This window comes from Panicum hallii, chromosome 3 (assembly GCF_002211085.1).
Source record: "Panicum hallii strain FIL2 chromosome 3, PHallii_v3.1, whole genome shotgun sequence".
NCBI classification, from domain to species: Eukaryota; Viridiplantae; Streptophyta; class Magnoliopsida; order Poales; family Poaceae; genus Panicum; species Panicum hallii.
Window position 1 is genome coordinate 15,996,244 of NC_038044.1, and position 12,420 is coordinate 16,008,663.

Genomic DNA, 12,420 nt, shown 5'->3' on the forward strand with positions numbered 1-12,420 from the left:
CTGATCTGCTCCGTCAAGGAAGACAGCCCAACCGCCGGGAGGCCCCGGGAGGGAGGGACAACACGAGGTGACCCCCCGTTTCCCCGTGCACGGAGGATCGGGATCTCGGTCTCGCGGAGGACACGAGTCACGGAACCCGTACTGCGTCCACCACTGCGACTGGGCGGCGAGTCCTCCTCGACCAACCCCCGTCCCCTCCCCCCGTGTCAGCCAAGAAAAGACCGCGCCGCGCGAGCCACGAGGGCGGTCACTCGTCAGGGTCACCCCAATTTCTCCCCAGTCCCCACACCCGGGAGTACGGACACTCTCCTACTCCGCCCGCCCGCGCAGTCCAGCCGGAGGCCAGATCAAACCCCACCGCCACCCCGCGGTCGAGCTAGCCACGCCGCCCGCCGGGTCCGCGAGGAGGAGGGGAGATGAAGCCCAAGAGCCTCCCGTTCATCGCCTTCGAGCACAAGCGGTGCGTTCCCTCGTCCCCCCGCCCCCGCTCCCGCCGCGCCGTGGCGGCATCCTCCGCCGCGCGTCGATAGCTTCCGGCGAGTTCGGGTCCCGCCCCTCCGTCCCGCTGTGGAGGAGGTTCCCGCTCGGCGGGTTCGGACGTGCTTGCTTTCGCTGGCCGGGGATCTCGGTCCGTTGCGGCGCGGGGGTTTGTTTTGCTGGATTTTCCTTTTTGGTAATGCGGCGGGAAATTCCGCGCGCTTTTTTGCGCCGGCGGGCATCTGGCCCCCCTCCACGGATCCGCGGGGAGTGGGTGTTTAGCTTCATGTGAAATTGTTGGCGGAATTGCCCGAATCGGGAGCTTTGTGGTGCACTGGCGTGTATCTTTTTCGAAAAGATCTGGGGGTCTGTGTGGCCGTTTCCTGTGGCAGAAGCGGACAGTTTCGGATTCGTTTTGGCAGGACTGCTTGTTCTGGAACTGCGTCGTGTATTCACCGAATTCGTGATGGATATGACTAGATATAGCAAACATTTCTTCCTGCTTTGAATCTGGGAGGGGACGCAAGTATAGATTCCTCGAAGTTTTAAGCGTAGATAGTTGCATTGTAGTTGGGAACAGTCTACGCTCTTTTCTGATGCTGTGTGATTGAATCAGGGATGCATATGGCTTTGCTGTGCGGCCCCAACACTTGCAGCGTTACAAGGAGTACGCAGGCATCTACAAGGTAGAAGACAGTCCCCTGATTTTTCATCTGCATTGTATGCTCTTGACACGCCACACACCTTCTGGGTGCTGTACTTGCAGGAAGAAGAGGAGGAGAGATCTGATAGATGGAAGCATTTTCTGGAGAGGCAGCCTGAGTCGTCTGGACAGGACGCTGGTGATAATGCTAAGAGTGGTGGTTCTGAATCACTGGCAGAGAAGACATCAGTAGGGCCACGGAAGATCGAAATATGGACGCCAATTAGGAAGTCCCTTGGCAACATCGAGCAGATGATGAGCCTGCGCGTGGAGAAGAAGCAATATTCTGCTGGAAAGCAGCAAGCAAATGATGGAACCCATCCCGTGAAAGTTGAAGAGGGCAAGTTGTCAGAGGACTCAGAGGACGAGTTCTATGATGTAGATAAGGTTGATCCTAGCCAAGAAATGCATTCGGGGGATACTGGGAATGCTGATGTCGGAAGCAGGAGTCATGAAGAAACTTGCATTTCAAAGGAAGAGTTGGAGTGTCTGGTCCATGGTGGACTACCAATGGCTTTGAGGGGAGAGGTGCGGTCTAAGCACTGAAGCCTTTTATTTTTTTCTTTTAGTTTTGATTTATTCAGCTCATTCAGCAGCTCTGTGGATTTCTGTTGACAGCTATGGCAAGCTTTTGTTGGTACTGGAGCTCGTAGGGTAGAAGGGTATTATGATAGTCTTGCAGCTGAAGGTGAATCAGAAAGTAACAAATGTTCAGATTCTTCAACCTCAGAAGCTATCCATGAAAAGTGGATAGGGCAAATAGAGAAGGTAGCCGTTTATGGACATTTTCATGTGGAATCATTTCTTTTTGGATACTTACTGCTGGAGAGTCTAAGACAGTTCAATCTGCACTTTGACTCCTTATAGGACTTGCCCAGAACTTTTCCAGGTCATCCTGCTTTAGATGAGGATGGAAGAAATGCTTTGAGACGCATGCTTATAGCTTATGCTAAACACAACCCATCAGTTGGTTACTGCCAGGTAATTTTTCCGACAAATGGTCAGCCTCATTATTGTCTTTTATGTTACCAAAATTCGATTGCTTCTTTGGATAACCGAAATGGCGAATCAATATAATTTTTTTCTTTTTTTGTACTCATCACACCACAGAGGTGAATTTAAAACCTAGTCTTCTATGCTTCTGATGAATATGAAATAACTACAACCTTTCTTAATCAATATTCTGGCATACTGTATTGTTTTACCAACGTTTTAGATCAGAAATCCAACATTTCTCTTAGCATAGATTCATCTTCTGAATACTGTAGGCGATGAACTTTTTTGCTGGTCTCTTGCTTCTATTGATGCCGGAGGAGAATGCATTTTGGTATGGCCCAAGACAATTTATTGCATCTCATGTTATTGTTGGATCAAATAATCTGTTAAATCCATCACTGGTATATGTTACAGGACATTGGTTGGAATTATCGATGACTATTTTGATGGTTACTTTTCTGAAGAAATGATTGAGTCACAGGTACTGCGAACTCGCCCAGTAATGTTTATTTTGCGTACTGGTGGTGCTTGAAGCCCCAAGTTCAATCCATTCTCCGAATTTTGGTTGTATTTCAGGTGGATCAGCTTGTTTTAGAGGAGTTGGTCCGAGAGAAATTCCCTAAACTAGGTTAGCAACCTATCATGATTAAAATATAATATTGGTGGCACACAACTCTTTCTGACCTAATGGAAAAGCAAAATCCAAGCATTACGGTTTGACATACTTCTTTTACGCAGCAAATCACCTGGATTACCTCGGACTTCAAGTTGCATGGGTTACTGGGCCGTGGTTCTTATCCATCTTCACAAATGTGCTTCCTTGGGAGAGTGGTTAGACTTTATTTTACATTATTTTCATCACTGAGTACTTGTAGAAGAACATTCTCTAAACGTATAGCTTAGCTAATGTAATGGTGTTACCTGCACAAAACAATTAACATCTATGATTCCGAACTACACATTGCTTGTAATAGACGGATGAACAATCTTGATCTCATGTAAAGGATTCCTTCTTAATATAATGATATGCAGCTCTCCTGCGTATTCAAGAAAAAGATCTCATGCAAAGGAAATATTCAAAACTTTCATCCAAGGAAGGGGACTAGATGATTTTGATCCAGGTCATTTTTATAAGGAGAGACCGAGTGAGAAGGGGTAAAGTAAGCACTCACTATACGGTTTGAAAGATAACTAGGCCTGCCTTAGATATTAGTGTTAGTTATGGGATACCCAGGAAGCCAGGAACACCATGTAAAACTCACTACTATGATTGCTTATTATGACCCCAGTTACCTCTATATAAGCAATAGAACCTGCTCGGTGTAGTGATCCCATACATATATACTTGAAAAAACTTTACATCACTTCTGAATATTATTAAACATTTCAGTTCTCCGTGTCTGGGATGTGCTTTTGTTCGATGGAAACAGGGTAATGCTGTTCCGGACAGCTCTTGCGCTACTGGAGTTCTATGGTACTAGAACATACATTTCCTTCGTTTCAGTTCCAATAAGAATATAGTATTTGTAGTCAGCCGATACACAGCAAACGATTTTTGTTGACTGATGCTCGCATCAATTGTAGGTCCTGCACTTGTAACTACAAAAGATGCCGGTGATGCAGTTACCCTTTTGCAGTCTTTAGCTGGTTCCACTTTCGACAGCAGCCAGCTTGTCTTGACAGCTCGCATGGGATACCAATCCGTAAATGAAACAATATTGCAAGAGCTAAGTAATAAACACCGCCCATCTGTTATATCTTCAATGGAAGAAAGAGCGAAAGGTCTAGGTGCTTGGACGGACACCAATGGTCTTGCATCAAAGCTGTATAACTTTAAACGTGACCCTGAACCATTGGTCTCATTAAGTGATTCAGCAGACCAATTGAGTGATGTGGGAGATGGGGATGCCAATCAAGAAAGTGATCCTGGAAACATGGATGATATGTATGGTGGCGTGACAGTCAATTCTGAGATTGATTCTTTGCCTGATCCAAAGGACCAGGTAACCTTCTCGATCATAGTCTCTAAATCCTGCTATCTACACTTAAAAAGGGTTGTAATCTGTGGCACTGTCATATTATTTTCGTTGTCCTTGGTCAAATCTAGAGATTGTTGTAGTTCATCACCCCATGGTAGTAATGTTTAGTTTTAGCACCACAGGTTGCCTGGCTGAAGTTGGAATTATGCCGACTGCTAGAGGAGAGAAGATCAGCTGTTCTCAGGTCTGTTAATTCCTCTCCAAGTTTCCATTACTTATTTTTTTATAAATTGCTGGAACCATTACAGGAGATATCACTTTTAATTTCTCACCAGATGTAATTAGCAGTTAAATTGTAGAGTAATTAGTGTGATGGCAATGGTAAATGTTCTCCCTTTCCTTCTTTTTAACTGCTTCAGGGGGGACCAGTTTTAACTAGTAGATTAATTAAAGCTGCTGTTTTTTTTCCAACTCATAAATCTAACATTATTGCAAAACAAATTCATAATTCTTGACCTGGTTGACCACATACCTTGCATGAAATATGACAACCTTATCAATTGTTTCTGGCAGCAATACAAGCAAACTATTCACTGCTGTTTATTTGCCAAGTTCTAGCTGCTGTACTTATGTTGTGAAACTGTTAAACACATGATCGCTTTACACAATACAATCATGCCCTTTTAGCTGAATATTTTCTTTTTAGTCGATATGTTCGTTTTATTTATGTGTTTGCTTTATTCTTTCTGCCTTGCAGAGCTGATGAACTAGAAACAGCGCTGATGGAAATGGTTAAGCAAGACAATAGGCGCCAATTAAGTGCAAAGGTAATAGAATACTATACTGTTGTTTACAAAGAAGATATTCAGCAACGGAAATATCCAGAATCTAGATTGTATGGTACTACGTGCTACCTCCATTTCAGTATTTCACAATATAGGCCCACAACAGTCACGCGCCCAGACCAAGCAATAAGTGTAAAGAACAGTAAATGAGAATGTCACACACTCACACATGCTGACATGCCCCTATTAAATTGCATGCTACGGTCACTAAACCTCCTTCACAAATTAAATTAGTGGTAGAGGGTGGAGATGTTGCTATAACTATACTCTTGCTTTCGTTTGTAAACATTTATTTGTGAAACTCAAAACTCCTGAGTAAAAGGTCATATAGGGAGTACCGTTGGGCTCATTGTTGCCAATTCCACATAAATCACTTCTAACTTTGTTTAGCTTCCTAAAGTATGAATATATAAGTATCATTCTATAATTGTGAAGTACAAATTACTATTTGATTTTTTAAGGAATCATTCAACAAATTCATCATAATTTATTTTATGATCTAAAGACTTCTTGTTTTCTTGGGCAAAAGAACTGTGAAAATATTTTCACTTTTGTCTTTCAGGTTGAGCAGTTGGAACAAGAAATATCTGAACTAAGACAGGCCCTGTCAGACAAGCAGGAACAGGAGGAAGCAATGTTTCAGGTACTGGTGTCTGCACGTTCTTCTAAATCCATTTTCCTACTACTGCGTATCCACTAACCAGGAATCTTGTTAAAGGTCCTGATGCGTGTAGAACAAGAACTGAAAATTGCAGAGGAAGCTCGCATCTCGGCCGAGCAGGATGCTGCTGCTCAGAGATACGCTGCTAATGTTCTACAGGTTAATCATTGACTTAATCTATTGCCAACATCAGCTTTATCATTTCATGCATCAGCTATTTCCAGTTGAACTAGGTGAAATCAGTCTTGTTTAGTGTATCATCTATTATCGGAGTAGCAAAAGATAAAACTTTGTTTTGTTTATTAACATATAAACATAGACTTCTCAGAGCAGCAGATGTAATACTTGGAAAATTCTCTTGGTAAGGTTGAAATTGAAAAATTGGCCTTGTTCAGAAATTAACTGGGTTTTGTTGGAAACCTGCTGAATTGGTCCAGCTCCTTTTCTTTTTGTAAAGGACTGTTTAATGGTACTGTTTTATCCCCATTTTGCCACTATATATGTATTTTTCTTTCTTAGACATTAAAAAACTCAACTTTATGGTGAAAAAGGAAAAAATGGATGGCTTCCACAGTAAACAGTCCTGAACCCTACTTGCAATTTGCAACCATCACATTATTTGTTTCAAGATATCCTTTTGAGAAAGAGGTCTCTAATTTATAAAACGTCCTCCTTTGTTTTTTTTTTCATTTCCATTGTTCAAACTATACCTGTTGTTCAGTATCTCATTGCTGAGTCCCAAATCCATACCCGCGTCAAATGGGTAGCATATGGACAGGAATTCATGTGCCCATGTGAAAAAGGGTTGGTTATGGATAATTCCCATTGAAATAGGGCATGGGGAGGGTTTATTCCCCATTTGCCGACTTCGCATCCATCCCCAACTGCGAACCTGTGGCGGCAAGTAGGAACATCTTGGCCCCTCCCTGACTGGCGTCCATGTATCAGTTCGCTGAGGTCGTGGCCTCCATTTCCTTCAGCCTGGCTGTCCTCGCTTGCATCAAGCCCGACAACACCGGCAGCTCATATGCTGCTGTGATTGGTGTCTGCCGTCTCGGTATCAACCTGCTCAGCTGCCATGTTGCCAGCCTCAAGGCCTCTACTGGTTAACAAGCTCGTCACAGCTCTCCAGGTCCCTGGAGCTGCCGTTCACTCCATTCTCCATGCTGCACCTTTTGAAGCCACAATCCAATGGATCCAATATGAGCGGTGCCGCAGCACATGGCCACCCGCCTGTCATCATGCATGCTACTAGTGTTGCTCAGCTATTTGCTGGATGGACCAAGTAACAGCAGCCATCAGTGATCGGGATGCGTAGTATAGCAACAGTAGCCATCAGAGATCAAAGTTCAAAGCTTATCCATCAGTTATCCAACTACCAATGAGTAGTGGAAAATTGGGTGTGGGCAAATATGGGGAGGGTACACAGTGGGTAAATGAGAGCTGGTTGTGGGTGGGACAAGCATGGCTGGGCACACACCCTCCCAGTGACAGGTATACTTAAGCTACTAATGCTTGTATTATTACTGAGATGGGTTCTGGTGCTTCTATTATTTTGTTGTCACTACTTATAATTGTTTTTGTCAGAATTAGCAAATTAGTATGTGCTTTCTTTCTAATCTTCTTTCACCTTAGCTTGTTCTACGCTTAAAGGATCATGGTTTGTGTGCAGGAAAAGTACGAGGAAGCTATGGCTTCACTTGCCCAAATGGAGAACCGAGCAGTAATGGCAGAAACAATGTTAGAGGCTACACTGCAGTACCAATCTAGCCAGCAGAAAGCACTGTCCCCTTGCCCTTCTCCAAGGTATCTCAGTCTTATCTTCTCTCAATACTCTTTGAGTGAGATGGACAGCTCCTTAAAACTAGTAATAAGGCAGTGCTAATTTACCAATCACCTTTTGCTACTCCATCTGTTAAATATATGATGTTTAGGACAAGCTAATTAGTTCATTTTTGAACTAATTAGCTTGTCCTAAACATTGTATGTTTAAAAGCGGTATTATCTTAACATTTCACTGTTGACAATTGAACTTGTGCTTAATGCTGCATCTGTCCTCTTATAGTTTTTTTAACTGAAAACAGAGTGTACTAATACCATGATGATGACTTTTAGTTACGTAGCTTCCTGTCATTTGTTGTCATAATGTTCTAATGTCGATAACTTTCCTGGACCTGTTCCCCTTCTAGAACATCAATGTTAGATGCATCCCCTAGTCAGGCAAGCCAGACTTCATCACAGGAGTTCCAGCCAAGAAGGAAAAACTTGCTCGGTCCATTTTCACTGAGTTGGCGTGATAAGAACAAGGTATTTTTTTTTCTTCTGACCAAAATATAACAATTCTGAGACATGAGGCATACTAGATATGGTTGTTTTTTCCACTTAAATTGCTTAGATAGAAAATTAATTTAAACATCTTACTCTGCACTGCAAGTAGCCAAGTTTGCCATATTTCATGTTCCAAATGAAAATTTTGTGGAGGTACTCCCCATCCTTTTGAGTTAAAAATTAGCTTTATTTTTATCTTTGTAGTTCACATGGCCTAACCTCAATGGTAAAGGTCTGTTTCCTACCAAGTACCGAAAAATACCTTTGCACCTCTGATGCAGTACATTTTGGTAATAGTTGTGGAATTTGAATTCTCTTAGCATACACGTCATTCTGTATCGTTGGCCCTTCTTTGGCAAAAGGTATGCTGGTGCTGTCTACTAGCTTTTAAACTTGTTTTCCCCATGGATTCCTCACAGGAAAAACAGAACAATGCTGATGACTCCACAAACACAAAGTTTAGCAACAATAATGATGAAACAGTAGAATTCTCCAACAAAGATGATGAGAAGCAGAGAGAAACACTAGAGCTAGATTCTGAACAGACAACAGAGTCAACCGCAGAAGATGGCAAGCTGAGAGCAGAGATGCCTGAGAAAGACAATGAGCTGCCAGGGGTCGAAATAGCCACGAGCAATTTGAATGGGCAACATGAACAGATGCAAGAAATAAAATTGGATTGATAAGCACAATGCTGCACTTTCCGAAATATCTATGCCACCACGTTATACCGGTACACCATATAAACATGGTGACGGCTGAGGTATCTCTGAGAGTGGCTTAAATTTTGAAATCCTCATAATGTATTGCTGTACTCGTTCATGCCCACTCTTGGTTCCCCCCTCTCCCCCTGCCCTTTATGGTTTCTTTAATTCTCTTAGGTGCCACGTCTATAGGTCTATAGGTTGTTTCTTTCCATTTTTTTTTTATCATTTGATTGAGAAGAGAAAAAGGAGCAGTTTGTATGGTTGTTCAGTTGCCACCTTCGGATGCAAATGCATCAGAAGAATTTATGAAATGGATGAGAATTCTGGGTAACTGTGATACGCTTCTTCTTGTAAATTATCATATTTTTTAGAGGGTGTGCTCGATGTAAGCTATTATCTCTTTCAAGAGAAGAGAACTGTGTTGGCGTTAACCATGCCCTCGAGCCTTGGTATGGTATGCTGTGGTGGCCTTTCGGTGCTCTACAGAGTTTTGAATGCTCAGTTGAAGAGGCATGTTGTGCTTCTTGCTGGCGCTCTCCTCAGACCGGTGCACTTGTCTTTCCTATGTGCCATAATTTGGGTACTCGCTTCTACTACGGGTCTGTTCGTTTCTCACCCTCCAAACTTTAGACCCATCACATCAAAGAGAATCTTGCTATTTAGAAGTATTAAATAAAATCTGTTTATAAAATTTTTTGCACAGCTGTGTGCTAATTCGCGAGACAAATTTAATGAGCCTAACTAATCCATAATTTGCCACAGTGATGCTACAGTAATTATTCGCTAATCATGGACTAATATACCTCATTAGATTCGTCTCGCGAATTAGCACTAGGGTTCTGCAATTAGTTTTGTAATTAGACTTTATTTAATACTTCTAAATAACAAGATTTTTTTTGATGTGATCCCTCTTTAGTTACCCGAAAACGAACACACCCTACGTCAACCTTTTGAGCCTGTCTCTGAAAAACCTTCACTTCGGCCCTCCTTGGACTGGTACGACTATGGCCGGTGTGTTTCCTCGGACCAACGCAAAGCCAATGTAAACAGGGTAAAGACCGTCTCACGAGTTAAACGGATCTGTTTTCTTTGTAGAAGATGTGACCAACGAGCACCGTTTAGCCACACTACACGATGACTAACAATGTCTGTTTAACGACCGTTAACTCATTTAAATAGCCGTTTAGCCTGAATAAAGAGCTGTTTAGCGGTTAACGTTTAGGATAATACTGCCAAGAAGAGAGGCGGTGGGTACATATGCCGTGCGCTCGTCACGGTGCAACAGAAAAACTCGGCCTTGACGTAGCCCCTCTGGTTGGTTGGTCGAGCTAAACACTATCAAGCAGCCTTTGAAAACAACCCTGCATGTTTTGTACCATAACGGAACTGGAACACATACCCTACGTGGAACACAAGTCCAGAAAAGAAACTATAACAGCAAGAACAGGTGGACTTTGCCCTGCCATGGCATCAACTAGTACCAAACACCCTGTGAACCTGTTGCTGCCCCCGTTGAGATTCAGTTGCAGCTAGGCTCTCTGCTGAATCCGCTGCCGCGGCCAGCTTTCACCCTTGCGCTAGCGCTCGCAGCGTTCCTGGGCGCCACGAGGTTGCTGATGGTCCTCGCGATCTGCCGCTTGAGCTGCCCCCTCTTCAGTGGAGGCCTCTTCTCCTTCGAGCCGAAGTTGCCGCCGCCGCCGTGCTGGTAGGAATAGTACTCCATGGCTGCCTGACTGACCTCCCTCTCTTCTCACTTGCTTTCTTGTGTTCCTGTTCTTGTGAGCGTTCAGCGCTTGAGCCAGGTGCTCCCTTGTCAAGCTGATGGCAGAAGGTGACAGGTATTTTGAGTAGTGAGTAATACTTTCACCTGGTGTTTTCAGTTCGTTTATCATCTAAAAAAATCATGTGATGTGCTTTTCTATTACCATTCTTTGCAGGAACAGCTTGACTACTTCTAGCCCACGGTGCCTAACTCTACTGTAATTGTGTGAACGTGTGATCGACGCACTGATCAGGGAACTTATGCTGGCCCTGAAAGAGACTGGAGCTGTTAACTAGAGGGCGAGTTGGGTGCGGCGTGGGTCGATCAGGGGTGCATCTTTGATCAGAAGCATCCGAAGACCACTGACCGGCCAGTCCGGTCAGTCCAGCACGAGTTCGAGCTCATGTCAAACAGTAGAAAGTAGAAAAAAAATTATCCAGGCTCATGGGCATAGTTGAACGGTTGGTTCACCTTCACCGTCACGTTTGCTCTGTCAACTTCTGTTAGACTGAACCTGTCATTAGAGTACTACACCAGGAGATGAAGCCAAGCCCGGCATGGCATAACCATTGTTTATCACGAGAAAAGATGCCGCACTAAGGCTGTCTCCAACGGGAGACTCTAAACCATTCTCTACCCTATATATAGAGAAGATTCCGTTCTCTATATGCTCCAGCAGCGTTCTCTAAATGGTCCTCTAAAATAAAAAAACGCTACAGGTTTTCTCTATATATAGAGATTCTCTCTCCTCTTCTCTATTTTTCTTTACGTTTTAAACACTGGATTAAATAAAAATAAAATATATCCATAGAATTTGAGGTATGATAAATACGTACGTACAAAAAATTGGAACAAAATACGTTTCTAATATAGAGTTTAATGTATAGAGAACGAGATTTAGAGAACGTTGTTGGAGAGAAATGGGATATAGAGGAGAGAATCTTGTAGAGAAGTCTGTAAATGATGGATATAGAGAAGGATATAGAGAACGGCGGTTGGAGATAGCTAAGCGCGGTTGAGCGTGGACTGTGGAACTGAAAACACTGTTAAGCAGCACGTGCTGACTATCGACGTTATCCAGAGAGAGACGACGTGACCATTCCTGTGAGAGACATGTTCAGTGGCGTCTTCCAGTGCAAGGTTCGGTGCACCTCGGTGGTGTCAGACAGGGTTCCCAGACATGCGGTGTCAGCTAGCGTGGCTGCCATGGCCTGGTGGCCGCAGCATGCGCCGGCTCACGGGGCGACACCTCGACCCATCAATCCAAACTGCCAGCAGCCGGCCGTGACCTTTGACCTTATCAGCTTATCTCGTACAGCGACCGGGAAGCGAATGCATCTCTCCCGGTCGGATATTTGCCATGTGATCCATGCTGGTTATCTTCGTCAGTTGCCATGCGTTTCAGACTTCCATTTATCTTTCCTTTTTTTTGTAAAAGAAATATACGGGTGATAATACAAGGTACAGTATATCTCAAGCTATAAGGGAAATATCTTCAGTAACATTACTCAGCAGGCTGGCTTTTGCATTTTCGCTAATCTGAAATTTATCTGATTCTTTCTGCCTCGCGTTGTGCTCTGATAGTCTGATGGAGCCCAACACTAAGGTTAACTGAAAAGGCATGGCCAGCAGCTAACAAAAATCAGAGCTAGTTCCTATAAAGGGAGACACCCGGGACACCACAGCATCTCTTTTCCAAGGAAGAAACACCTCATCTCAAATCACCATCAGCTAATAAAAAATGTGACTGCTGACTGCTGATTGGTCCATGCGTGGATGCTTCAGAAACACACCCCTCCTCCATAACCCACGTCCCACATGTCTAACTCGGCGCCCGGTTAAACAAATGCAGGGCCTCCCGGCCGTGCGGTTCAAGTGCATAGGTTCCCCGATTGACTACTTTGACACCAGTGTGTGTGTTGATCCCATTCACATAATAAGCCTAGTGAGCCGTGTACCCGG

The 12,420-nt window shown here is 43.8% G+C and overlaps 1 protein-coding gene across 1 annotated transcript; it reads left to right on the top strand.

The window, feature by feature from the left end:
* Positions 1-212: 212 nt before the first annotated feature.
* Positions 213-9,092, top strand: LOC112886102 (TBC1 domain family member 10B-like). The gene is made up of 18 exons (XM_025951880.1): positions 213-460; positions 1,094-1,163; positions 1,244-1,708; positions 1,799-1,948; positions 2,048-2,161; positions 2,449-2,507; positions 2,591-2,657; positions 2,753-2,804; positions 2,915-3,007; positions 3,567-3,650; positions 3,761-4,179; positions 4,338-4,399; positions 4,913-4,982; positions 5,563-5,643; positions 5,719-5,820; positions 7,334-7,467; positions 7,851-7,968; positions 8,409-9,092. The coding sequence occupies exons 1-18, from the start codon at positions 417-419 to the stop codon at positions 8,670-8,672; spliced, it is 2,448 nt and encodes an 815-aa protein (XP_025807665.1). The 5' UTR covers positions 213-416; the 3' UTR covers positions 8,673-9,092.
* The last annotated feature ends 3,328 nt before the right edge of the window (positions 9,093-12,420 follow it).

Excerpts from the sequence above, each read along its gene's own strand:
- LOC112886102 (XM_025951880.1), top strand. The coding sequence starts at position 417 with ATGAAGCCCAAGAGCCTCCCGTTCATCGCCTTCGAGCACAAGCG. Across the intron at positions 1,709-1,798 it reads CAATGGCTTTGAGGGGAGAG|CTATGGCAAGCTTTTGTTGG; the intron begins GTGCGGTCTAAG and ends TTCTGTTGACAG. Across the intron at positions 2,805-2,914 it reads AGAGAAATTCCCTAAACTAG|CAAATCACCTGGATTACCTC; the intron begins GTTAGCAACCTA and ends TCTTTTACGCAG.